Source organism: Mycteria americana, chromosome 12 (assembly GCF_035582795.1).
Source record: "Mycteria americana isolate JAX WOST 10 ecotype Jacksonville Zoo and Gardens chromosome 12, USCA_MyAme_1.0, whole genome shotgun sequence".
NCBI classification, from domain to species: domain Eukaryota; kingdom Metazoa; phylum Chordata; class Aves; order Ciconiiformes; family Ciconiidae; genus Mycteria; species Mycteria americana.
The window spans coordinates 11,216,996-11,244,225 of record NC_134376.1 but is presented as its reverse complement, the minus strand read 5'-3'; the positions used below and the strand labels follow the sequence as shown (position 1 = coordinate 11,244,225).

At 41.2% G+C, this 27,230-nt stretch overlaps 2 protein-coding genes across 2 annotated transcripts in view; one reads left to right on the top strand and one right to left on the bottom strand.

Moving 5' to 3' along the window:
- The first annotated feature begins 228 nt into the window (after window positions 1–228).
- Window positions 229–12,105, top strand: NDE1 (nudE neurodevelopment protein 1). The gene is made up of 8 exons (XM_075515369.1): window positions 229–375; window positions 1,971–2,124; window positions 5,295–5,443; window positions 5,783–5,919; window positions 7,002–7,181; window positions 8,270–8,361; window positions 9,388–9,524; window positions 10,680–12,105. The coding sequence occupies exons 1-8, from the start codon at window positions 290–292 to the stop codon at window positions 10,771–10,773; spliced, it is 1,029 nt and encodes a 342-aa protein (XP_075371484.1). The 5' UTR covers window positions 229–289; the 3' UTR covers window positions 10,774–12,105.
- A 2,101-nt stretch (window positions 12,106–14,206) lies between these two features.
- Window positions 14,207–27,230, bottom strand: part of MYH11 (myosin heavy chain 11) — a 56,013-nt gene continuing 42,989 nt past the window's right edge. The window contains exons 27-40 of the mRNA XM_075515370.1: window positions 27,019–27,225; window positions 25,862–25,966; window positions 25,608–25,760; window positions 24,927–25,175; window positions 24,455–24,667; window positions 23,533–23,745; window positions 22,707–22,868; window positions 21,817–21,945; window positions 21,162–21,250; window positions 20,790–20,913; window positions 20,434–20,642; window positions 19,767–19,875; window positions 19,000–19,172; window positions 14,207–14,899 (exon numbers count right to left, since the gene is read on the bottom strand). Of these exons, the coding sequence (XP_075371485.1) occupies window positions 14,761–14,899; window positions 19,000–19,172; window positions 19,767–19,875; window positions 20,434–20,642; window positions 20,790–20,913; window positions 21,162–21,250; window positions 21,817–21,945; window positions 22,707–22,868; window positions 23,533–23,745; window positions 24,455–24,667; window positions 24,927–25,175; window positions 25,608–25,760; window positions 25,862–25,966; window positions 27,019–27,225 (2,274 nt within the window). The 3' untranslated portion in view covers window positions 14,207–14,760. The remainder of the gene's footprint in view (window positions 14,900–18,999; window positions 19,173–19,766; window positions 19,876–20,433; window positions 20,643–20,789; window positions 20,914–21,161; window positions 21,251–21,816; window positions 21,946–22,706; window positions 22,869–23,532; window positions 23,746–24,454; window positions 24,668–24,926; window positions 25,176–25,607; window positions 25,761–25,861; window positions 25,967–27,018; window positions 27,226–27,230) is intronic.

The following is a 27,230-nucleotide window of genomic DNA, read 5'->3' as shown; positions in this document are numbered from 1 at the left end:
CACTGCTGGGGATGTGGCACCAGCATGCAGCAACCTTGGGAGAACTGGGGAAAGGGACCTGATTACTCAGCAGTGATTCTTTCACATCTGTGGCATATCTGGCAGAACCCTGTCAAGGCTGATCTTTAGTTTGCTCTCCAGGTGTGTAGTGACTTCCTGGGAGGAGGGGTGCACTGCTCTGCAGCAAAAAGTACTGAGGTAGCTCACTGCATTAGCTCTTATGCTTGATCCTTTAATTTTCCAGGGAGGGGGGAAATGAAACAGGAGTTTTAAACTTTGAGGACTCATCATGGAAGACTCAGAAGGACATCACTTCAGCTCAGTGGAAGAGGAAACCAGATACTGGAAAGAGCTGGCTATGAAATACAAGCAGTGGTAAGGCAATGGCTTTATTTCTCTAAGTTGTTTGATAGGGCACTGTTGTGGTTTAACCCCAGCCGGCAGCTAAGCACTGCACAGCTGCTTGCTCTCTCCCCCCTGGTGGGATGGGGGAGAGAATTGGAAGGGTAAAAGTGAGAAAACTCATGGGCTGAGATAAAGACAGTTTCATACGTAAAGCAAAACAAGGAATTCATTCACTCCTTCCCATGGGCAGGCAGGTGTTCAGCCATCTCCAGGAAAGCAGGGCTCCATCACGCCTAACGGTGACTTTGGCAGACAAATGCCATCACTCTGAACGTCCTCCCTTCCTCCTTCTTCCCCCAGCGTTATAGGCTGAGCATGACACCATATGGTGTGGGATATCCCTTTGGTCATTGGGGTCAGCTGTCCCAGATGTGTCCCCTCCCAGCTTCTTGTGCCCCCCCCAGCCTCCTCACTGGTGGGGTGGGGTGAGGAGCAGAAAAGGCCTTGACTCTGTGTAAGCGCTGCCCAGCAGGGACTAAACCATCTCTGTGTTACCAACACTGTTTTCAGCACAGATGCAAAACATAGTCCCATACTAGCTACTATGAAGAAAGTTAACTCTATCCCAGCCAAAACCAGCACCGGTGCATAACCACTGCATGCAAAGACATAGATAGCACCGCATAGGGGACTAAATTCAAGGTAGTTCAGCTCTCTTGAGTGGTAGCAGTAGCAATTCTTCTGCATAAACTACAGCAGCCCAGAGTCACTTATGCTTATTTGAGCAGTGAATCCATACTGCTGTGGCACTGCTGACTTTGGTCCCTGCTCTGATTTGAGTAGTACTGTGCGTGCTGAAATTGTGCCTCTGACTGTGGGCTGCCCGCAGACTGGTAACTTGCTGCAGAACCTTGTTGACGGGTGGATGATCTGGGCCACTGCAGACAGAGAGATGCTGCTGTTTACTCATTCTGTCTCTGTGTGGATCAAGAATGGTTTGACAGCATGTAGATGGAGGAGGATGCCTGGCTGAGAATGGACATACTTCGCTCTTCCCTTTAGCTCAGTAGGTTGCTCTAAATGCAGTAAAGGGTGAAAAAAATCCAAACTTTTTAGATGCTGATATTGGTGGGTCCTTTCTTAGACCAGGTGTTCAGACCTTTCAGTGCTGCTTGTTTAGCTTGCTGGAAGATTATTTCAATAGAACTGTTTAAGAATGTAAGAACATCTTTCCTTCTGTCTCTTTTTCTCACTTTTTATTGCTAATTGAAAATGGCTTTGTTCATATTTCCAAATAAATAATCGAATCGAATAACAGATTAAATATGCACATGGCAGTGGACAATGTACAAGCTAAAGAGACTCCATGTGTCCTCAACACCTATAGTGTGAAGGCAGGCTTTGGGATTTTTCTATTTATTTGGGCTTTTTAAATTTGTTTGTCAGTTTGTTATGGGGTGGCTTTCCATGCTTGAGGAGGAAACATTTGCATATGAGCCTCTTTTCCTGTTGAATATGTACATTGGAGAAGGGCAGTGTGTTTTTTACCTTGAGTGTACAAGAGATTTTTTTTTTTATTTTTCTTTGTCCATTATGATGAGTTTGTTGCTGGAATTGCTCTCTAGTGCTGAGAATACTCAGGAGGAATTGCGTGAATTCCAAGAAGGGAGTCGAGAGTATGAAGCTGAACTGGAGACTCAGCTGCAGCAAACAGAGTCCAGAAACAGAGACCTTCTGTCAGAAAACAATCGTCTGCGAATGGAACTGGAGTCAGTTAAGGTAAGAGTGGATGATGCATACAGTATCTGTACTTCCTAAGTGCAAAGGTGAATGAGACAGGCATGTGCAGATTCAGCTTGCCTTGTGGACAGGGACCTTCAGTGTTACAAAGAAATTGAACAGAAAAATTCAAAAAAGAAAGTCTTGAAAAATTAATAAATACCAATCTGTTGTCCGCTTTGCGGATGCTGGATACCTTGGTAATGTTCCTGAACCCCTGTTTGCAGGTTGTGGCTATGTGTCAGGATAGATTTGAGACAGGAGAAAATTGTTTGCAGTAGAGTGGAGGGTAAGCATGAATGTAACATAGCTGCTGTTCTATTCCTTCTTCCATCTACTTAGTGCTTTTGTTCACAGCTTTCTTGCTGTCTGCATTGTGCAGACACAGATAATATTGCAGAACAATCAAAATACAAACATTCCAGCTGTGTTCTTGCATTACATAAGAAAACTCAGTAGTTTTAAGTGCTTTTTACATAATTGTGTATTTATTATCTGGCATGCCAGATAAGCTGGGAAGCAGCAGCCAGTGGGTAACACATAGAACTGAGAGGCATAAAACAGTTTCAGTCCTGGTTTTGTTACTGAATCTGTCTGTACTTGGAGAAAAATAATTTACCCTCTTTACACTTGGTTAGCCTTCTGTGAAACTAAGAACCAGCTGAAAAGCATTAACCTCCATAATTATAAAACATAAGGAATATGAACTTATTGAGATGGAACTTCTTACCAGAGTGACTTAAGAAATAAGGAAGCTATCTAGAGGATGAAGAGTGATGAGTCTGCCTCATTTCAGTCTCATTAAAGATGGTGCTAGTCCCCTGTGCTGGCTGACAGGTTTAGGAAATACTGGTAAGTTTTCTTAAACTTGAAAAAAAAAATTGTCACTGAAATTGGTGTGCCTTTTTAAAGTTTGATCTTGTTGGCCTTTTACTTAAAGGTGAAGTATAGTCACCCAAGAAACACTACACTGTGTTTTGTAGGGTTAGGTCAATATCTGTGGAAACAGAGATTAATTAATTTACACTTCTACTCAATTGAATACAATAATGAGCTAATGGGAGTGAAGGTATTTGTATAAGTGATTAATCACTGGATTAATCCAGGTTTGCAGTGCCTTTTGTCTAAACTGTTGTCCAAATTACTGTCTTAAGGAAATATTCTTCCATTCCAGGCAAATGTCCTGTCCCTCTAGCACCAACTTAGTGATTCTCCCCCACCCAGCTTTTTGATAGCCAAACCTCCAAGGCTTGTTTCATTGTATTTGTTATGTTGCACTGATATTTGTTCTTGTTGTATTAGTGCCTTAGCAGTATTAAATGCTCTGCATGTCATATGGAGTATTGGTCTACTGTTCCGTGTAGCCACATAAACCCATGGAAGCTGATGGGTTTGGGGAAAAGGCATAAGTCTGACAAAAATAAAACCTCCAGTTCATTTAATTGAGGCGGGCGTGGACTATTTTTCTGTAGAGGAGCTAGGATGAGAGGAGGGGACAATGAACTAGCCAAAGCAGTCAAGAACAAAAGGAGTAGGAAACAACAAAGAACCTCAAAACGTAGAGGGTAAACTTATTTTAGAAAAATCTTAAATTATTCTTCACAGTAGATAACTTTATTAAAACATATTCTGTGAAACAGACCTTTTAACAATTGGCTATTCATGCAGCCTGAAAACTGCGGTAACAGCCTGCAGTGAAGGAACAGAGACTCCATTGATGGCCAGATCAGCTGATAGTTTATTACAATTGGCTAAAAACAAAGACTCAAACCTTGCAGTTCTGGTCTTTTATCTGAATCAATTCAAGAGCAAAGCATTAAACTCGTGAAGCTATTGAGCAGCAGTGTTAACTGAGCCCATCAAGGGTTGGTGTTTGCATCTAGGTCAACACTAGTGAACTTTGCCAGGCCCACACAGCTTGTGGCTTTGAGCTTACCATCCTAGTGTGTGTGCTTGCTCCCCCCTCAGAAACCAGAGTTCACACTACCTAAAAATAAATGGAAATAATGCTTTGGAAGGTTTGTTTAGAGAGTCCTGAGAAGCTAGTTGAAAGTAATCTGCCTCTTAGAGCTTGGGGGCTCTTAAATTCAGCATGTAACTATGCTTTGTAGATCTGGAATTATGGCAGCGTCACCACACTGTAATCAAATAAGAATTTCTTAATTCAGAATGGGTGTCTCTCTCCCTCCTCCTTGTCTATGCATTTCATGTGCTAAAATAGCTGTCTTCAAATTATCAGTTGTGCTAGACTACATGCCATGGTTGTCAAATTCCAGTGCATGGATTTGTTTTCAGTCACTTCAAGTGTGTTGTACTTAAATTCGGGATGGAGAAAGCACTTCAGGAATGCCACTTATACAGCAATCTTGGAGTTTCAAAAAAACCTCTGGCGTGTTGAAGTGATCTGATAGCAAGGTGGTGGAGTGTAAAGCGTTGCAGTAGATGGTGTGCTGTGAAGCTTTCTCTGTCACATGATGTGGAGCTAACTCCACATATAGTGGCAATAGCAGGAAGGAGATATTTGATGGAGAAGCTAAGCCTTCCTCCCTGCCTGTGCCTCTCATAAATGTACCCTTGTATACATGCTGTAAAGGGAGACAGAGTTTGTTTTAGGTTCACATCCAAAGCATGTTGCATAACTGAACCTGCAATATTTTGTGATCTAGAACTCTGAACCTGCTTTGGGCTAATAAAACCACAGGGGCAGCAGAGAATCCTGCTGGTTCCACAGCAGTATGTAACAGTGTCACACTTGGATATATTTTTTTCTTGTTCTTTAGGCCCCTAAGTACTGCTTGACTTTTTATTACAGTTGAAAATAAGTGGATTCTCTTGCATCCTGCTTTGTGTGTTGCTAAAGCTCTTGGGGCTCCAAAGTTATGTTGAGTCTCACTGTCTGGGAGAGGAAGGAATGGCCCTGTGCTGTGGAGGTCAGGAACTGCTCCCCAGCACTGTTGTTTGATAAGGAGTGACAGGAAGAGCTCTTGTCTGCTGGCAGCCCAGAAGTATGTGAGCAATTGGCTTTGTTGGCATTTTACCATGTGTAAGGTGATGTTTCTCAAAAAACTTCACAGCATCTGCCTCTGCCTTTAAAGGGGCTCAGACAATGCTGCAGAAAGAGCACGTGCTTTGCTAAGTCCTTGATATGCTTTTGACTTGCCTTTGATTAGGAAAAGATCGAAATGCAGCATTCGGAAGGATACAGGCAAATCTCTGCGCTGGAAGATGACTTGGCACAGACAAAAGCTATTAAAGATCAGCTTCAGAAATACATTCGAGAACTCGAGCAAGCAAATGATGACTTGGAAAGAGCAAAAAGGTGACCCGCCTTCTTTTTTTTCTTTTTCCACCTCTGTTTCTGTCCTGTGAGCGTGGTGTAACTGAGCTGTTTGATGCTGTGGTCATTAGCACTGCTGTTCTGAATTAATCACTTAGGTGATGATTGTGGTGAAGAGGTTTGTGGCAGATGAGAAATGCAGTAATTTTTTCCCTTCCACTCCCCCCACTGCACTCTTTCATATCTTACAAGCTAAAATAATAATAATAAAACAAAGCAACCAAAAAAACCCCCGCAACATTATCCATTTTCTTGTGTGAGAGGGAGTTCCTCTATGTGCTTGAAGGATCTGGTAGTGACATCTTGTGCACTCTTTTTCAGAGCCACTATAATGTCTCTGGAGGATTTTGAACAGCGTTTAAACCAGGCTATTGAAAGAAATGCTTTTCTGGAGAGTGAGCTGGATGAGAAAGAAAACCTTCTGGAGTCTGTGCAGCGCCTGAAAGATGAAGCTAGAGGTTAGACAGAAATTACTTGTATCTTTCCCTTTTTCCCCTCCTGGCTTGTAGCTGTTCAGTCCCCTCCATATATCTTAGAGCTTGGCTTTTAAGTTTGCATCTTTTAAATCTGCTATCTGAAATGTAGAAGCAAAAGGAAGCTTCAAGATTGTTCCCCCTGACTCCTTGAACTCCTGACCTTGTTCCAGAGCAGCTCACAGAAGCAAGAGTCTGTTCCAGCCTTCTCCTGATCTGTGCTGATGCTTCAGGGCCTTAGGGGGTTAAGAAGAGCCAGTCCAGCTGGGGTATGTGCTGGTCTGGCTTCCTGTAACCCATGACGGTCAGCTTTAACAACCATTAACCTCACGGTTTCCTGGCCTGTGAAAAGCGGAGTCAATGAAACACTAATGGGGCAGTAAAACAGGAGGGCTGTGACTAACTTCTAGTTACCTTTGAATAGCCTCATGTGCTAGCTTCTTGATATCTGTTAGTAAGGCTCGGTGAGAAGAGAGAGAGCATGGAGCTGAAAAAATACCTTCTATTTTCAGCTCTGCTCAGATTCTGTGCCCTTGAGTGGTTTCCATAAGCTGCAGCCAGGCTGTGGGACAGAAGTGTCCTATCTCTTGGCTAGATAATGGTGTGGCTTCCACCTGGCCTCAGCTCAGGTTTCCTTCATGTGGAAACCAGGGCAGAAGGGAAGAGGGTACAGTAGGTAGGATCTCAACCTGGCAGGGAGATGGAATGTAGCCAAGGTGTGCCAGGTTGCCTAGCCTCAGTCTTGATGTGCCTCTGCTTACCAGCCTGTAACACCTGGAAAGGAGTTAATTCCCTCCCTCAAAGGGAGCCTTGTGAAAAGGTATGAAAATTAAAGCCAGATAATAGCAACTGAACTAATACTACAAAAAGATCTTGACCCACAATCCTAGAAAAGCCTTTAGGGATCGTCCAGATTTTGAACATATGCCTGGTGTAATCTTTACAAGGATAAGTGACTTCACCTTTGCAACGGTAACAATCTTTTGAGCAAAACAAGCTTTCTCACCTGTTTTTTATCTTGGTGGATACATAGTCCCAAGGCTTGCTTTGTGTTCTTTCCTTCACAGATCTACGACAAGAGCTTGCAGTGCAGCAGAAACAGGAGAAACCCAAAACACCGGTGCGAACTACCCTGGAAACAGAAAGAACAGACACTGCAGTTCAAGCGTCATTATCTGTGCCTTCAACGCCCTCGGTGCACCGGGCACCCAACACCAGCATACCCACCCCTGCAACGTTTAGGAGAGGTGACTGGCAGGGAACCAGCACAGAAATACTATTTGCTCTTGTTTTTACTATGATTTCTGGCTAAATGAGGAATGAGAGGAACGGAGCAGAGTTGAGTGTTTCAGTTAAATACACCTAAATCCAGTCACTGTGGTCTCAGTATTCATAGACTGTGATTTTCGGGGGTTTATTCATAGGCTGTTCATTTCCATTTGACTTGAACTGTCCAGTAATAATAATTGTGAGGGACAAGATGAGCTGTTTGGACTTTACTATTAGTTCACAACTGTCCCAGAGATATTGGGCTAACTTAGGGGAAGGATTTTACAAACTTCAGTGTGATCTTTAATGTCACACTTGTGTTACTTGAATTGGCTTCTCTGTGAGAGTAGGTGCTCTTTGAGAGCGGTTTTCTTTTTACTTTGGAACAGCAGGACACTGACAAGTCATCCTAGCTGTCTGTACTAAATGACTATATCTCTGCTTTCAGGTCAATAATATCAGTTACTTATTTTTTGTGAGCACTGATTACTTCAATATTTCAAACCTCTAACTCAAACTCTCCCATCTTCTTACTTAAAGCCAGAAATTTGTGTAATTGTGTTCATATGTATGCATAAATGCAGGGAGTTGTACTGTCACATTCTGATGATTTGATATTATAGCTTTGAGCACTAACGAAGTTTGATTGTGGGCTTCAGTATGCTTAATCTAAAATTATGTGTTTTGTGTGGAGGAATTAATGCTTCTGTAAAAGTGAGAGGATTTGGAGATTTGTAGTAAAGTGAGAGATGATGATCCTCCCTGAGGACATGTCCCTCTGGTCCCATTGCAGCAACAGAGATGCAGAGTAGGCTGGTAGAACAGATCTCTAGAAACCCAATTCACAGCACGTCTAGAGACTTTAGCTTAGGACAGTGTAACTTGAGCTGTCTCAGGGAGACAGTGCTTCATATTCCTAATGAATATGAAAGACCTGAGGTGAGATACAAAAAGGTGAAGATATTCATGCTTCCTCTGCTCGGTATGTCAGGCTGTATTCTGACTTCCGCTGTCAAAGTGGGTTTTTTTTTTTGAGTAATGTATCCTTCTTTCACCTGCCCTGCAGGTCTTGAGGACAGTTATGGTGCAACTCCCCTCACACCTGCTGCAAGAATATCTGCTCTTAACATTGTGGGAGACTTGCTGCGAAAAGTGGGGGTGAGTGATTACCTGCTAGCCAATGCTCTTGGAAAGGTAGAGCGGTCTGAAACTGCAGCCAGTGCTATTTGTGCTGCTGCTCAGGGGAGACTGGAAAGAATATCTTGACCCCAGGTTAGCTAAGTGTGGCCTTGAAGTTTGGTCTGGACTTTGGACGTTTCTGACCAACACCCAAATAAAGATGGACCCTGCTCTGCCTTTTCTAAGACTTTATCCACATGGGGATAAGATCTTCCTCTACAAATTTCTGAAAGTGCATGTGCAGAAAGAATAAATAGGCATGAGTAAATTAAGAAGGGATCTGCTCCCATGAAAGGCAGAGAAGAAAGCAGGCTGATGCCTGCTGTCCAGAGGGCTTCTGGTGAAGTTTGCCTTAAGAGTCCAATAGTCTTTTGAGCAAGGCCTAATGTCATGTTAAGCTGTAGTTCAACATTTAAGGTAGTGCTGATGCTGGAAAAGTTATCCCATGACTTCCTTCTGTTTTCTCTCTTTTGCCCCAGTGCTGTGCTGACACAAGCATTTGTATGACTTTTTAATGGGCTGAGCTGCAGAACTGATACAGCTGAAGAGTAACGCAGCAACAAAGGTGGAGTGATCTGTGGTGGAGAATAGGGTATCTGTGGCTCAGTTCTGTCAGGTGTACCACCTAGTACATACAACCTTATATGTGTCTAGGGAAGCAGATAGCTCAAATGAACATTTAGCAATCTAAAAAGTGATGCCTGTAAAAAATGTTAAAATCTCTCTAAGGAAGCTGAAGATTTTGTGTTCCTGCTGGTGAACAGCATCAACTCCTTAATCTCCCCTACAGAAACAGAGATTCAGCTTTAGAGATGACTGGCTTCATCTCTTCAAAAATTCAGAACTCATGTGGCACTAGGGTCTAGCAGGTTCCTCTACTAGACAACTCATTCTAAAAGAAACAAACTCCCCAAACACTCTTAATGCCATTTTGGTGTGCCACAATGCTATCTTGTGAAAGAGAAGGGTGATATCTCACACTTGCCTCATCTGTGTTTACATTAGGCTTTGGAGTCCAAACTTGCGTCTTGCCGAAACTTTGTGTATGACCAGTCTCCAAACAGAACCACGGTGTCCATGTACATGAACAGAGATGTCCTTGAAACACGCCTGAGTCCTCATCAGCCTCTGTGTGATACAGGGTGGGTGCTGTTCTCTGCTGTTGTGTCTTAGTGAGAACTGTTGGTGTTAGAACTTAGTGACTGGTACTGTTCTACTTAGTATTAAACCTTTGTTTTGTAAGACAGATTTGTTTTCAAAAGATATGGAATTTAGTTATTCAGGATTATGATTTGAATGTTTCAGATCAGTTTAAAATCTGGAATCACTAGCTGCTGAAATTCGAAGGCTAGGTGGAATCAAGTTTTGAAAACCACAAATTCAAAGCAAATGTAATACAGGTATTTTATTATAAACCCATTGTTTAAATGGGACGAAGTACAACAGAGGAGCGATTGCTTATTGGCTCAATTTGTTTTATGCTTTATGTTCTTGTACAAGTGATGTCTCAGGAACATTATGGCATGTAGAGACTTCCCTTATCACAGTTAAGGTTCTCCTTTATGGGAGAAGTGGAAAAAAGGCAAATAATGGGTTCACTCAATCAGAATGCTTTATGGTTGCTAAGATGTGTTTCCAGGAGCAGCTGACAGGAAGTTACCTGACTCAAATTATAAATTTGTCTGAACACTTGAACTGGTTGTCTCTCTTTTAAACAAATGAAGAAAAATCAGCAAGGTTATCGCAAATTGCAGTTCAATGTCTGCTTAAAACCGTGCCAATCCTGTACTGCACATTCTTTAGATTCTCTGTAAATTAAGTGCCTATAGTACAGTTTGTTCCAGACTTAATTACTCAGCTAGACCCTTGTGCTGGGAATACTGGTTTGTCCTGTTACCCAGTGTCCAAAGTTGTGTGGAAGGAGTGTTCCACATCGTACTTGCTGTCCCAGCGTGGGGAGAAACCTCATGAAAGCTCCTACAAGAAAGCTTCAAGGGCCATACATTTACATATTCATGCAGCTGATTATACATCTACTGCTGTAATGCTAGAACTGAAATTCCAACACCTGTAAAAGATAGCTTCTCACTACTCAGAGGGAAACAGAGCCCTGTGTTACGGTGGAAACTCAGCCCAGTTAAGTAACTGGCTCACTTAGTGTTTAGAGTGATATTCTTTTATCTGTTGATTTCTCAAGCTGAGTGGTGTACTCTGGAAGTGTTGCTCTGTTACTTCAGTTACTCTGAAGATGGTAAAACTGAGCAAGAAATGCACTAACTTTTATTTTGTATTTGCAGGTTAGTGAAACGCCTGGAGTTTGGAACACGGCCTTCAAATGTTCCGGGACCAATGAGCCATCCCTCGCAAAGTGTTGTCAAGATGCTGCTATGAAAAGCCTGGCTGGCTTTGGAAAAGGAAAAAAAAAAGTGTATTTTAAACTTTAGTTTTAAGGATAATATCAATGAGCAATCAGGCAGCAGTCTCGGGGTAGGTGAGAACTGAACAAGAAGCTGCAATTGGCAATGGCATCCTGTGGCCTCACCTAGTCTGGCCTCTTGGCCGAGTTCTGTGGGTAGCGTGATAAAGCAATGCTGCCTTGCCGTGCAGAACTTTGAATTGCTTCCTACATCAGTTGCTGTAAATAGCTCCTTGGAAGTTGCTTCTCTTGACGCTGCCAGTGAAAGCCATTTGTCCCTTTACCTACGACACAGACAGTATTCCCTATGCAGCTCCTCAGGCTTTGGCTTTTGGTGTTAATGCAGCACCATGGTGTTCTGGCTTAAAGTCTGGTTGTGCTGGATTTCTATCATGGGTGTTGTGTGCTGCAGTCACCTGAATTAGAGGAGTGTTTTTATGTGAAGAAAGGTGTATTTCTGCAGGGAAGCTGTTCAGCTCTTTGTGGAATGTTTGCTGGTCAGAATCTTGCTACACAAAAACCTGCCTCTGTAGTGGTAAGATGGTTTTGTAAGCAATGCCATTAAGAACAGGTCATGGTTAAAGGTGAGGAATACCTAGTGCTTAGAGTACTCGTGAGATCCCAGAGCTAACAGCAAGGTAGGAGACTTTGGACTGACTTAGCATATAGGCATCTTTTTTTTTTTTTTTTTTTTTGCCATGTTGTGACCCATAAAGCCTGGCTGTTGTAGGAAGCAAGAGACCTGATTAAGTTCCTAGTTCTAACATCTTAATAGGTGGGTCTTACTGCTTTCCAAACCTCCCTTATTGATGTGCCTTGGGTATTACTGATTTTTTTCTTGTTTTATTTTTTTCCTATGAGAATGTATGCTTTTGGCTGTTACTAATTTAGAAATGTTTTTTTAACCTGAAAAGTCCTTTATGCTAGACAAGTGTACATGAGTAGAGAATTATTTTTAAATCGGTTTTTTTTCCCCTATAGAATTTTACTGTACTTTGGTTTGTTTTTTAAATGGAGTAGGTTCACTCACAGTATTAATGTACCTTATGGAAGCCTGTACTTGCAAAAATAATCATGACTAAACAATTTTTGTTTTTTGTGGGGGGTGGGGAGAGCTTACTTGAAAAAGAATGTATAAATGGGTTCGGGGGTTTTTTTTGTTTCTTTTTTAAGAAAATGTTGTGAAAACAGCCACAGATGCATCTATTTCTCTGGAATAGGAAATAACCACAGATCCTTCCCATTATTCAGGCCATCTACAAAGTTGGCTTAACTGGGGAGCAGAATAAAGCTTATTTTGAATGCTAGTTGTTGATTCATTTTGATTTTTTTTGCAAGTTGTCGCTGTGGTTTATGCACAGATGTTTGCTACCAGTTTCTCATCTGTTTCTGATCAATGAGGCTGAAAGAGACATTGTTTTGCTGAATCATATGCAAAGATTTTCCTACATCTCCTTCTTCTCATGGTTTCCTACCCTAAGGAATGTAAATATTGCTATAGCTAAAGATTCCTCTGGGATTTACAGTGCTTAGTATTGGCATTGCTCTCTTAAAATCTTGAACTCTGGCTGTTTTAACATTATTTTTGTCCTCTCCTCTCACATAGGGAGTTGACACTTTTCTTACCCATGAGGAGCAGAAGCGTGTGGGCTACTTCGTTAGTTGTGCTGACACATGGACCACAGTTCAGTGGACTGTGTAGCCGGAAGGGATCAGTCAAGACAAATTGCATTTTCCTTATCTTGCCAGAATTTGCCTGCTTGGCGGGCAAGTTGGCTTGCAGTCAGATTGAGACACAGCATTGGGACAAGGTAGAAAGTTGGAAAATCGTGGCTGTGCTAGTATTATATAGTTTACAGACATATTATTAATGTGACTACAGATATAATCAGACAGACTATGGGTGGATATGCTGTTGAGAATTGTCAAAATAATTTAGTCCAGAACAAGTCACCTCTGTAATGGTACAAAGAGGAGCTGTTTTTGGGAGAGGAACTTTAGTTCAGCCACTGTTGTAGAAGGATACTTTCTGTGGTGTTACTAAAGAAACTCTGACTCCCTATTTTGTCACAATCTTTGCAGAACAGGGACTGGAACCTGAGTTTCTCAAGTGATAGGGCAGTGCTTTAACCATCGGACCAACCTCTACCATTATGCATGTGATTTTTTTTTTTAGATTAATTCCTTTTAGAAGGGCTCCATGTTCAGTTTGCTGGTTCTGCTGCAAGCATTGGTGCTTAAGACCATTCTGTATGAAGTCTGACTTCCTTGGTCTCCTTGTTCCCACACATCCAGGCTCACAAGCTGTGTGCTTAACAGCCAGCTCTTGAGCGTGTTTACAGACCTGGGCTGCATGGCTGATCAAGCAATGAAAAGGTCTTATAGCTCCTAACCCCCCTCCGCTGCAGCTTTTCACCTTAATCGCTCTAAATGGATTCTTATTTAAACTCTTCCTTTACTCTTTCATGCGTAGAGAGAATTCTTTGGGCTCTGATTCTGCTGGCTAAATGGTGCCTGGTCTGAATCTCCAGTTCATGATCTCTGTGCTTTCTGGAACAATGCTTAGATTTAGAGGATGATTGCATTAGCTGTCAAGGTGGATGTTTTTGCATGACTTTGTTCTCTCTGTAGTCACACTGCTTAAGGTTCACTTGCTGTACGATCTAAGACATGGAGTAAACTCGCTGTACTCGATTCAGAGTAATTCTACGCCTGGCTTTGCTGTGCATGGCGCTCTACTGCCCCAGCGTGACCACAAAGCTAGCTGCTGTCTGCAAGTACTGGAGCTCCCGGGATTTGGGGTAGGGCCCGGTAGTTCCCAGGAGTGGGCTGCGGTCCTGTTGGAGTGCTCCAAAAATAAAAAGTAACTGCGTGCTGATCCCTTAATGCAGAATAGCTTGGCTTGGATCACTGCATTCAGTGTGGGCTGCTGTTTCTAATTGTTTTCAGCCTGCTTTAGAGGCTTTAGTTGGAAATATCTCGATGCGTACAGACTTCAAGGGTGGGTTCATTTGCCTAAAGACAGATACTTAGGGCCCTGCCTGCTTTCCAGCTGCTGCACCAGGATGCTGCAAGTCTCCTGCACGTCCTGTGTCATCTCTGCCAGCCCTTGGATACATCTTGGGGCACCTCAGTTCGCACCGTGTGTCCATGAGGTAACCAAACCTGTCCCAAGTACTTCATGTCATTTTACGTTCAGCTCAGTGTACATACTTGTTTAAATTCCTTCAAAAGCAGTTGCTTAGGAGAAAATCGGGGTTTTGTTCTAATGATTACAGATGACATATTCTAAAAAGTATGAGTTTGAAAGAAGCTCTACTGCATGCCCCATTCCCTTTGAGCATGCTGTATTGCACCCAAGTGACACCAGTACACAAGAATACTGGAATAGTTTTTTATAGCCTTTTATTAGTGTGTAAGCACATCCATGGTGCATATAAAACTGTAACAGTTGACTTAATTTGAACAAATGATATTTTATTTTTCAGTAAGTGATTAAAAAGGCACTTCCACCTTGTGAATGGTGCATCAGGGGTGTAGTAACCAGGAAAAAAAACCTATATTAATTGAATACTCAAGACAAAATGAAAGTTTAAGAAAAGATTAACTGACCAATGCCTTCCCCTCCCCCCCCCCCCCCCCCCCCGGAGCAGTCTCAGAAATCCTGTGTAAACTATAGTTCACGGGGATTTAAATATCTGAGCTACTAGAACTCACTTTCTGGAAGATTCTCAAAGTGAATTACTCTGAGTGTTAAAAACCCCACCTTTTCAAATACGCTTCTTGGTAAAGTAAGTTTTGGAGTACTTTTAATGTCAGCCTATACTTTGGAGACAAGGCAGTTGTGCTTTTATCATTGTCAGAGGAGTGGGTGTATGTGACCTTGACACTAAGAGTAGACTTATACAGTGCTAAATATCGTCCTCCCTCCCCTTGCTGCAGTGCAATTTTTTTAAGCGTGTTTATTCACTGGCTTTTGTTCCATTGAAATCTCCATCTCTTGCATCCATTTCTTCATCACCTCCTTCTGTTGCATTCTCAATTACTCTTCTGCCTCCAGATCTACGGGGTGGGGCAAAAGATGCTGGCTCATTTCCCCTCCTGCAGTAAGAGGGGAAAAAAAAAAAATAAAAAGAAAAAAATCAGGTGTTAGGTCATTTACAGTCCTCACAAATAAGCATTGAGTTTTGTGACAGTACCTGTGGGGCTGATGTTTTTAAATGTAGAACAGCCAAGAGTTCTGGGTCTCTAATACAACTTTCTGTTCTGTAGCAAGAAAGTAATTTATGGACAGGTTGAGACTCCCAGCTGCTTGGAACTGTGATGGGATTCCTGTTCTTGTGCTTAAAGTTCTCTTCTAAATAGTCTCATCTGCCCCAACCTTCCCCCCCCTTCCCTTCATTTCACTATTTTTCCCTGTAGGGACTGCAACTGGTTGTGCTTGGAAGGAATGGGAAAGTGGGCTGCTTGTACCCATGACAGCAGGGGAGTGTCCTTCCTGTCCCTTTAGAAGAGCAAGGAGAGAGAGAGCGTGCTTGTGCTGAATTTCTGACCTGCAGTCTGAATAAGCCCACCAGTTACTGAAGGCCCATGAGACCTAGGACTGGAGCAGCGCTGTGGATGTCAGCAGACATTTTTGAGCCCACAGTCCCTCTCTGCAAAGGCTGTGTTGGTCAGAGCACCACAGGTGCTTTGACGCATATGGTATCCTAGGTTGTGAGTAGCTCCAATCTCTTTCCCAACAGGGAGAGGAAACCATTGCTGCTTTGGAACTGTGTTGTAAGTCAGGTGCTGACACTTAACAGTGCAAGTGTCTTGCAGAAGAGCTTACAGAAAATGCTTTTTTGCCATCTTACCCCCTTGTCCTCTCCCCTCTCCCTCCCATCCGCATGTATTTCACAGCCACAGCCCAAGGCAGGGACACTTTGGTCCTCAAGGTTAATTTTTTGGGGAGGTGAGAGCAAGTGAGACAGAAGATGGGTTTGTCTCCTCTTGGCCTCCATTGCTACTGTGCTACAAAACATAAGTTTTGTAACATGGCCTCTCACTTGCCCCTCATTAAGCAAACCTTTGCAAAGGCTTGAGACCACAGACATAAGCAATAAAATAAGTTCATAATCACTGAATGTTGTGCCAGATTGCTAATTTGCTGTTAAATACATCTGACTGCATCATTGCTGTACCCAAAAGTGCATAAATATTTAAAGGCTTGTCTTGTCCTTGCAAAAGACTAAGCCGGTGTTGTCCTTTCTGAATCAGTTATTCAAGTCCAAAGTTCCATCTTCCATACAAGGGAAGCAGGTAGGAACACTGGCTGGACTAACTTATTTCAGAGGCACAAATCTGTGTTTCCAAGGTGGAAATGTGACATGTAGTCTGTTTTCCACAATTCTGCCCTTAAACTTCGGTGTGAGCAAGCAATTAGCTGGATAATAGAGCTTCATTTAAGATCTGCTGTTAGTTAACCTTAGTTGTTCTGGTGCTGATGGTATGTATTGAACACAAGGGTATGTAATTTCTATGCTGGCATGTGCTTGACAGTCTAACAGCAGTGTCTACTATTTTATGATAGCAGATATTTGTTATTACTGTTTAACAAGAAAGTTCTAGTTAGGTCAGTAAATTCATTAATTCTTGTCAATAAAGGTCTAATTCCTGCTAATAAAGCAGGAAGAACTCTTTACCCCCTTGGACTCCTGCTACCTGGACTCAATTACTCATGAGTCATTTGTAAGATAACTTTTTTTTATGCTGCAGTAATTCAGTGAAGTGTTACAGGAGAATATGGGGCTGGTGGGGACTAACAGCAAGAGTCTAACCAAATTGTGCAGTACAGTTTTGGCTACAAAGAAGTGAACTCCCTGTCAACATAAACTTTTGCAATATGCATAAACTTAATACTACTTTAAACTGGTATTGGCCCTGTGGATAAACACTTTTTTTTGTTTATATCTGTTCCTCTTAAACAGGTTTATGGGTTTGATAATATTCATGTGGTCATTTGCATTAGTACCTTTAGAATAATGTGTGTAGTTGAGACAAGCCTTAGGCATTTGTGTTTGCTTAGCATCTCTGTATTAATCTACCTTTGAACAAGTGCTACTGGAGCAGTGCTTGAATAACAGTCTGACTGGAAATATTAGGCTGACTAAGAGGCACATGCAAGGACAAGACATCATCTTTAAATATTTGTGTATTCACAGCAAAATCCAGCATATGTAAAATAGAAGATATACAAATATTACAAGGCAGTAGCTCTTTAATTTTTGCAACAGCAGGTATTATTCCTATCTCCAGAGAATGTGATAAAGTATAATATAATGCTGTGCTAGGTTACAGCGTCAATATTAATTTCTGTGTCTGTGCTTTGTGTTTTAATAACAGTAGACAAGCAATGTAATGTCTGCAAAATAGCTCTAAAAGCCTAAGTAATAGCTCTTTGTAAGCAATACAGTCAGAGTGCTATGTAATGAAAGGCAAGATTTTCTCTTTTGTCTGTGACTGTGTGGTGTAAGTGTGATAAATCACATGCAAGTAAGATCTTCCCAAATCTCAGGTGAGTTAGATGGGATCTTACCTTAGGGTTAGCATTACAATATGTGTAAGAAATACTGTGAAATTCTAATGACATGCTGTGACACTTCATATTCATTAGTCCTTTTAATCAATTTTACTAATCAATGGTGTATTTGATTTGAAAAATTTTGATCTTTGTGGCTGTGCACAAAGATGAGGTGCAAAAAAGAGAATTTGCATGCAGAAAAAGTCAGAGTACTTTATTAGGTACTCTGTTGGTAGAGCTTGTGAGAATGCAACATTGGTAAGTCTACATCAGTACATAACCTGCTTGTAAGAAAGATGTATCACTGATTACAGCTGATGGTAGCTAGATTATTGTAATATTTGTCTCTTTTGATAAAACAGATTAATGCCAAGATATCCAAGCCTTCACAGTTTGCAGAAACCTCACATAATTTTTACTTGGGCCAAAGAAAATGGAAATTTGTGCAATACAAGCTAGCTGCAAAGTTGAAGGCATGGTACCTGCTTAGTCATGCGAAGGTTCCTGTGTCCCTCTGAAACAGAGATAGAGAGTCCCGGGCAGTTATACTAAGCACATGGTCATGATCAGGGGTAGGTAGATTACTTTTAAATAATTAAACAAAGTACATTACAGCCAATTACATTACACTTAGATAAAACAAAAATGAGCCTTACGCTATTCTATGTAAAAAGGGCTGGACACAGCCACTCTTTTGTAAAGCAGCCAGGACCACACACCACCCAAGGTGGTGCTAATGGAAAAGGCTACCACGTCCCTAACTCTTCACTTTGAAGTAAATCCACATCTGAAGGTTCATACACACTACTGGTGAACACACTGGCAAACCACTTCAAGAACACAACTAGGCAGGTGCTTTACTTTCATCTGAAATACGGTTTGGTTTAGGTAGAAAGCAAAGTTTTATGGTGTGATGATGCAGATAGAGCAATTTCCTTATAATTCAAGTCAGCCTCTTTATTTCAGGGAGTTGGTGTTTTCAAACCCAGTGAGTGCAGGAGAACTCAGGTATGTAGCTGACCGATCATAGCTTTACCTTTTTCCTAGTCAATTTTAACAAGAAAATGCAAAGGGGCATTTTGATCTTTTCCTTGGTCTGATGACACTGAATCCCTTTGTGGTGAAGTCCAAAGAAACTTTTGGATAAGAGTCATATAATGTGCTTTGCCTTTTGCTGCCTGTGATGTTGTCTAAGACTGTTTATGGTTGTTGTGTGTGAGTTGTGCATGTGTGAAAGTGTGAAAAGCACAAGCATTTCTACCCTTTTGTGACTGCTTCTGTACAAATAGATACAGCCATTACATAAGGGGTGTTATCAAAAGCAACCAAGCCTAATTCTGTTCCTATTTAAGCCACCAGGAGTTTTGATTAGAAAAAGAGTAAGGTCTGTGCTGTGTTATCACAGTTGTTCATCTCACAGCTAAATCCTGAGACTGCTGGAGTCTATGAAATGCACTTCACCTCTGACTTTGGCCTTTTGTTGTATCTGCCAAGCTAATAGAAAGAGTGAGTAACTTAGCAGCATTATCAGTGTCTGTTCTTTACTTGAACAGATTTTTTTTTTTTTTCCACTTCTCTAGTTCCAAATTTCAAGGCTGTCAGTGAGTGGGAACGGCTGTCCCAAACAAGGGCACTCTACCTGAGCTTGCTCTTCAGTGCTGCAACCTCACGGCCCAGGGCTTCGTTACTCTCAGTAGCTTCATCCAGCTCTCTCTGCAGCTTTCTGCGGTTTGCGTTGATACGTTGGGACTCTTCCTCAGCCTCTTCCAGCTGCCTTTTCAGTTGCTTCAGTCGTGTGTTGCCCTTCTCGGCCTAAAGGAAAATTTTAAAGTAATGCTTTAATCAAAACAGATCTAATAGCTTTACATTCCTCACTTTAATTTCATAGTTCTCTTGGGAGTCTTATGAAACGTGGCCTGAATCAAAAGTAGAAGCTTAAAATCTAAAAAATGTAAAAATAACTTTGCTTTGTGGGAGTTCATTTTGCTGTATTCAGACACTACCTTGTTTCTTTTGCTGCACAGTCCTACCTCTGCTTTTCTGGCTTGCAGGTTGGTGTGCATTAGGTAAAGCTAAAATTTTCAGACAAAATGTGTTCATTGTCTCCATTCATATACCAATAAGGATGTTGTCCACAATCCTATATACCACTGTGCAGTCAGACACTTGCAGCTGACTGATTGACAAGGACTAGTGCTTTGGCACTTGACTTGGCACGGAGGAAGAAATATATTGTCCTGTCTTTTAGCAAAAGGCTGTACAGCCATCCCAGCATAGAATCCAAGCAGACAGTCTGCTTTCTAGAGGGATATTTCTTTGAGGCACAACATGGAATCTTCCTTTCTTAGGGTAAAACCTGAAAATCCCTGTGCCCCAGACTAAGACCCTCATGACACAGTCTGATACCTGATCTTTGTACTGCTCCGCTTGCTTTCTCTCATCCTCCACCTGCAGCAATGCATCCTTCAGCTTCTTGTCCTTCTGGCGCAATGTCTTGGCTGCAGCCTGCTTTTCTCTACAAATGACAGCGCAACATTTGGTGATATGGAAGGTCTGTAGTCTTCACCTGCCTCAGGGATGTTGCTCATGAAACTGGCACCAAGGAGCCATATGTTAAAGGCCTTACTGAACTGAAGAGATGAGTTCTAAGCAAAACTTAAAGGTCACGTTCTTCTGATCAAAACAAATATGTCTTTGCTGTATGCTAGGGGTGCTCCAGGAGATGTTCTAAAACACAATGTGATTTCCTCAAGAAATAATCCTACAAATGGCACAACGCGTTACGGCTATTAACCTGGCAGTGTCATAGGGCAGTTACGCTAAAATGTAGGGGAGTGGATCCTTGCCTTTGATACCAGTAGACCTTTTCAGCAATAAAATGGTTCTTAATCAGAACCTGTAACAACTCCAGTTACTGGCCATATGTCTAAGAAATGTTAAGTGAGGGAGAGACTTCACCAAGCCTTAATGGCACTGAGAGCCTGATGACACAAATCCTGTATGCCTTTGTTTACTTTCTGTCTCATTAACTGGAACAATAAATGGACAGCTGTTCCCTCTGGGAGACCAGTACCTGGCTTCCTGTTCCAACTGCTCTTCAAGAGAAGCAATTTTGGCCTCCAAAGCAGCAATTGTAGTTTTGAATTTGGACTTCACAGCTCCCTCCATCTCCTGCAGCTTACTCTTCAGCTCTTTGTTCTGCCTCTCCAGTTGCTGCCGAGCATTTTCGTTCTTCTGTGCAGTTGAGCGCTCTGTTGCCAGCTCATTGTTCAGCTGCTCTGCCTGCAAGGGTGAGAATGGATGCTGTCAAAAGTGTTGCATGCTTTCAGAGAAATGACAGGTGGCAATTCTCCAAATACGTATTCAGAACCACAAATAGCTTTTGCTGGCATACAAACAGAAAGTGAAACGTGCTGAAATGAGCTCTACCTGCTGTACCGCTTTCCTCATGCGATCACCCATTGCTTCTATGTTGCTTTGCTCCTCTTCTAGCTCTTCCTCCAGTTGGGCAATTCTTGCCTCCAGGCGCCGTTTCTCATCCTGAAGGCTTGTCCTGTAAGTTTAAAGTTAATAAGTGTGTAGTTATGGCTCTGACCAGTTGAATGTGTCTGAAACTATTATGAACTGCCAATAATTCATAAAGAGAAGAGAACTAGATGTTTCAGTGAAACTAGTCATATGTGTGCATGTTGTGTTGTCAAGACCAGATGGCTGTTGGGAGAGGAACATAACTTCTCTTGGCAGCTATGCAATGTTCAGCAGCATGTTTACAGCCTTGTGAGTAATCCAGTCTAGTCCTACCTTCCAGAAGTAGCGCTCGCAAGTTCCTCTGCCATCTCTTCTTTCTCCAGATCTGCTTGTTTGCGAGCTCTCTCTGCAGCAGCCAGATCCTAGGAGAAAAGGAAAAGACAGCATAGTAAAGAAATGAGCAAGTAAGTGTTCAAACAAACAGTTATAGTATGATACACAGGACTGTAAACTTTCTAAAACTGGTATAAGATGGGTTGTCTTGTTAATGGAATAAATTCTTGTCATATCATAAATCCTAGGGAAGTACAATGAAATACACTTTATCCAGCCTGTCAGCTGGTTTAGTTTTTATTGGTTTTAGTCACAAGATTGCCATTTAATACACATAGGAATAATAGCACTAACGTGACTTCAGGAGTTTATAGCTATTGAAAACAATGTGTTGGATCATACAGTTCATTTCCCTTTAAGACTGGTGAACTGTGCCTTCCTCCAAGGTGATTTTTTTTTTTTTTCAGCTTAATCTGGCTACACTCAGATGTAGATCCAACAACTTTAGTAGAGTGCATGGAGCACGTGGAACTTGTTACAAGTGCTGCTTATAGCTTTCCATCCCTGATAGCTATTACACTATTTCATTGCAGTTCTGTTTTGTTACTGAAGGTCATGTGTAGTCTGCTTCATACTGTGCTGTTTCCTGCTTTACCTCTTGAAGCTGGATGAGTTCTGCTTCCAGGCCCTTTGCCTTCTTCTCATTTTCTCTGGCTGTAGCAAATATTTCTTCTCTGGCAGCCCGTGCATCATCCAGCTCTCGTTGGTAGTCCTTCATCTGAGCCTTGTTGAAAAGAATAACAGAGATTTATTTTTGTCTGGCTTTATTACAGTTTCGGCAGAAAGCAATTTGGACAGAATAGAACATACACATTTACATAGTCATAATGCCTGCTTAAATTATATTTTCTGGAGAGATCAGCTAGCACATGTTGGAAAGGTCTGAAATGCTATTCCAAGAAGAGCGATGCTTCCACTTGCATGCTGTGGCTTTTGTAATGCCTATTGTCCCCATTTCCTCTATTTAAGTACATGTGCAGTCTTAGTCTTTCTAATGCATCCTTTTTTTTTTTGTTTAGCTTTTAGCATATGACAGAACAGTTGATAGAGACTTACAGTATAAATAGGAAAATGCTAATTCAGAGACAACATGATTTCTGAACAGTCTTTTATGCTTTTGAGTCAAGTGTTAGAACCAGGATCAAAGCCCTGTAATAGATTTTTATCCTGTAGCCCTTTCTCTATGTGGAAATTTGCTTTCCTTCCTGTGGGTAAGTCAATGGAAGATGAGTGTTGGCCAGAGAATTTTGGAAGCTCTCAGCAATGATGAAATTTCAGATTTTCATGGTTTGCCGTGAGAGGTTTTCCACTGTCATTCAAACTGAGCATTACAATACAGATCCTTGAATCTGCGTGTCTAGTTAAAACTACCCCTCTAATCAATCATGTGTAACAGGCATCAAGTTCACAGGTGTCGCTTAACTTCCAAATTGTGGCTATACAAAAGGCAGCAGTGGGAAAAACCATACTTGTGGGATTACGTACCTGTAATTTGCGAAGTTGTTTGATGGCTTCTTCCCGAGCTTTATTAGCAGAATCAGCTTGGCTTTCTAGATCTTTAACATCAATCTCCAGCTTCTTTTTGGCTGCAGCTGCCAGGGCACGTTGCTTCCGCTCATCTTCCAGTTCTGTTTCATATTCATGGAGCTGATCATTAAAGAAAACAACTGAAGTTTAGGAAAGTCCTTGAGCACTCTTAAACATTCTGTGTATGTTTGAATAATGTATACACCCCCTATATCTCTGTTAATTTTGATTTCCCTAGCAGTTAAAATACATTTCCATTTTGTCCAAAAATTGAAGATTCTTGAAAGGAGTCAGCAATTTGGGTTCTGTATTAACGGAAATATGTGTATTACAAGATAACTACAGTAGTTGTCCTTGCTGTCACAACACTACTATACAAATAGGCTGTGTCCTGTCTGTTTTCATTTCCAGTGCTTTTGTATCCATTCAGTGTACCTTGGGAAGGCAGATATATCAGAAGCTGTCTTCACTTGCTCTGAGCATATAGGGAAGGTTCTTCTGACTGTGTCAGAAATAACAATTCATATGTTTTATACTGTATTGGTTGTAGTGTTAAATTGCTACATCTGTTGGCAATTGTGCACCTGCTACTGAAACAGGAAAAAAACAGTTTTGTGCCTTTTTTAGTACAGTAACCTACCTTTTTTTTATTATTATTTGCCAAGCACAAGGCAATATAATGTTTTCTTCTCATTATAGTAAGGTGCTTTTATAATGGCATGAGGCTCGGGACTTTCAACTGGCTTGGTTAGATATTTACAAAGGAAATAATAGGGAATAGTACCTGTTTAAGGAGTTGTCTTCTCTTCTCCTCATTCTGTTCATCTCTGGCTTGTAAATCTCTTTCAAACTGGCCTTTCAGGGCCTGCATATTAACCTCCAACCTGAGTTTGGCATCTTCAGCAGCCTGTAGCTCATCCTCTAGCTCTTCTAATTGTGTCTTCATCTCTTCTACTTGCTGTTCAAGGGTCCGTTTAGATTTCTCCAATTCATGGACCTTTCAAGCAATGAGAATTTAATAGACTTGTTATAAGAAATAAAACTAATTCTAGTTAAACACAGTCTACCTGCAGTATAGGCCACATTTGAAAATATCAGCTGTGGAAAGTGAATGAACAAATTTGCACTGAAAATGGTAAATTAGCATTTTTTTGTACACCTGCAAATCTGTCTTAAAATAACCTGAGATTCTCTTTATCCCAAACTTTTATTTTTAATCTAGTCCAGTATCATAATTGAATTTATTTAGTATTAGATGTAGTATTATTGTATCACTATAATGAAATAAGTGATTGGCAATGCACCAGTGGAAATTTGCTGCAGCTATACAAGTGAATGTTAGGCTGGTGGCAAAGTCAAATATAACTAATAGGATCAGATTTGCGGAGTTTAGAACTTCAAAGCTGCTTAATAAACTAGTAAATTATTTAGAAGCTCTTTAATGTTTTTTTCAGTCTTAGAAATCAATAAGAATCTTCTTTGTGCTTGAAGTCATGTTAAAAATAAAGATGGCTTACAAGTACTTCACCAGGGCTCTTGAAAGTTTGGGCACCAATGGAATAACCTTTGAATTCTGTATGAAAAATCTGATCTTGCTGAATGGATTTGTGTACTACAGAGAATTTCCCACGCTGAAAACAATGATCTGTTCGTTAGCTGCTATTTTAAGTTATTGTTGTGGAAATTGTTCTAAGTCCAAAACTTACATTCTTGCCAACATCATCTTTGGAGCTAACAAGATCTTCCATTTCAGCTTTCAACATTTTGTTCATTCTCTCCAGTTCTTCTTTAGCTTCCAAAGCCTCTTCAAGTGCTCGGGCCAATGACAAAGCCTTTGTTTCTTTTTCTCTAGCTTCAGCTTCTGCTCTGTCCCTTTCATCTGCATATTTTGAGGAGATGTTTTTCTCTTCAGCTAGCATCTGTAAAAAGGTAGTGTTCATACAGGAAGTGATTAGTAATAGGGTTTTTCTATCCCGATTGTCTTGTCAGTTGTTAATGACAGAGAGAAATCTCTGCTTTTTGATAAATGTATATAAATACAAAATTAACCAGTGTCTGCGTAATTAAATTTTAGCTTATTTTTTGTCCCTGCTTTATCTTTCACTAAACCAGTGGAGTCTCTCTGAGTTCCAGAGAAGTTAGGTGATAACACAGCAAGGGAGAATCTTAAATCCATACCTGATCAAACTTCTTCTGTTTCTTCTCCAGGTTGGAGACCAGCTGACGCTGGTTGTCTAAGTCCACCACCAGGTCATCCAGCTCCTGCTGGAGTCTGTTCTTGGTTTTTTCCAGTTTGTCGTAAGAAGCAGCCTTTTCCTCAAACTGTTGTGTGAGACTTTCAATTTCCTTCTGAAGCTTCTTTTTGCCTTCTTCCATTGTTTCTACTGTGCTGGAATATTCCTGTAGCTTCTTCTTAGAGTCAGAGAGCTGAAATTTGAATTCAGAGGACAAATCTTTATAGCAGTGACAACAAAGCTTGGCAGAGAAGATGACCAGGAGACAAACAAGACCCAGAAATCTTATCTAATTTGAACCATGTGAAGCTAGTGACCAGTTTACCCATCACCTGGCCCTCATAAAATGAGGCAGACCACAGACCTAGTATGCACGTACAGGCCTAGTGTGCAAGACTGTCTTGGGGGTTACCTTCCATTTGTACCTGTCCTAGAGATCACACTTTAAAGGGGAAGGAGACTGCTGGCTCCATTGTGGAGCTTCACTGATGCCATCTGGGCTAACAGCACTAGTTCCCTGAAGGTCCACATGCTGTGCCAGGATGGTTCTACAGATCTGAAACCTCTGGAATTACTGACAAAACTTTTATTGATGGAGCTAGTGATTTAGCTATGGCACTGATACCTGTATTGTCAGTGTTGAAATATGTCTCTCCAGATTTTGTTTTGCTTCTATTTCTTCATCCAACTGTTCTTGCAAGCTGTTCTTCTCATCTTCCAACTGACGAAGCTTGGTAGACACATTTAACTTCTGCCGCGTTTCTTCCTGAAGCAGCTCCTACAGTCACCACATCAATTACAATACAGTCATTAGTCTGGGTCTTTTTATAGTGCATTTTATAAATACTGTAGGTGAGCTGTTACTGGATGCAAGTTTACCTGTGTATCTTGTAGCTGAGATCCTAAGGTTGCAACATCTTTGGTCAGTTTGATTGTCTTGCTTTCTGCTTCATTGAGCAAACCAGTAACGTTTTCAACCTCAACCTATGGGACACCACAGTGAATAAACTCAGTTATTTTGCACAACTTAAAGCTTCCTCCAAACTTTAGTTTGCTCTAGATTGAAATCTTAACTTTGAAGAGGATCTGAATCTGCTCCTATGCTTCTGGGTCACCTCAAGCACCAACAGTGTTTCTAGCTTAACTGGAATTCACAATTTTGCCATAAGTTTTCTGGACAATATGTCGGATTTAAGTCTGTAGAACTAAATCCTACACACAAACTGCCATGTCTGCACATGTCATCTTTGTGACCTGTGTATTAAGACCCCCAAGGTCCAATGCCATTTTTGTCTAGTTTACCTTAGTATTTTATTACTATATATCAAAGCCTAGTCATATTCATAAGGTAATACTAGTGTACTCCTTTCAGTGAACTGCAAAGGGGAATGGGGATTTTTGTGGATTTTCCTTCCTCTTCCCAAGTTTGACACAAGTTGATACATTTTCATTATATTCTTATTTATCCACTAACTTAAAATAATAAAGAAAAGCTTACTGCTGCAATGAACAAAGTTGTAACAATAAGGTTGATCAGTATTGCTGGACATTGATCATCTACTAAAGAACCATTTAAAATTATCTTTAGTTATTTCTTATTAGACACTAAATCATAGATAAGTTAGCATTCTCCTTTTGTTGTCATTTTTTTCTGAGCACATCTTATGTGTTCAATAGCTGTTTAATCCATTTCCAGAAGCCACATTCCCATCAATGTTCCCCACCACCCAGAAAGAAACTCTGTAAAACATGCAGCACAGTCACTGAACCAGTGGTGGCATTATCAACTGCAAAGTGTACAGAGGGGTGGTGAGACTAAAAGCTCTTGCTTCCCTGAGACAGAGTGGTTGTAATTGTTTAATTGTGTGATAATTGAGGTGGGAGTTCAAGGTGGGAACCCTACAGATGACCAAAAAACGAGCATTTCAGCTGAAGTTGACAGGGCCAGGATTCTTCCACATATACCCTCACAAAACAGTATAAACTGGTCTTCCCAAGCCCAAGGTGTCACAGTAGAAGATCAAACTCCTTCCTACCTGTAACTTATGAACTTTTTCATTGAGTTCTGTCCGAATACGCTCTCCATCAGCATATTTGGACTGTAGCTCTTGCAGCTGTACTTCCAGCTTCTTCTTTTTGTGCTCCACATCTTGTTTGGCCTGATTCAGGCTCCTGACTTCATTAGCCAGATCAGCGTTGTCTTTTTCCAGTGTCTGTTTGGTCTTATCCAAGTTTGCTTTAGCCTACA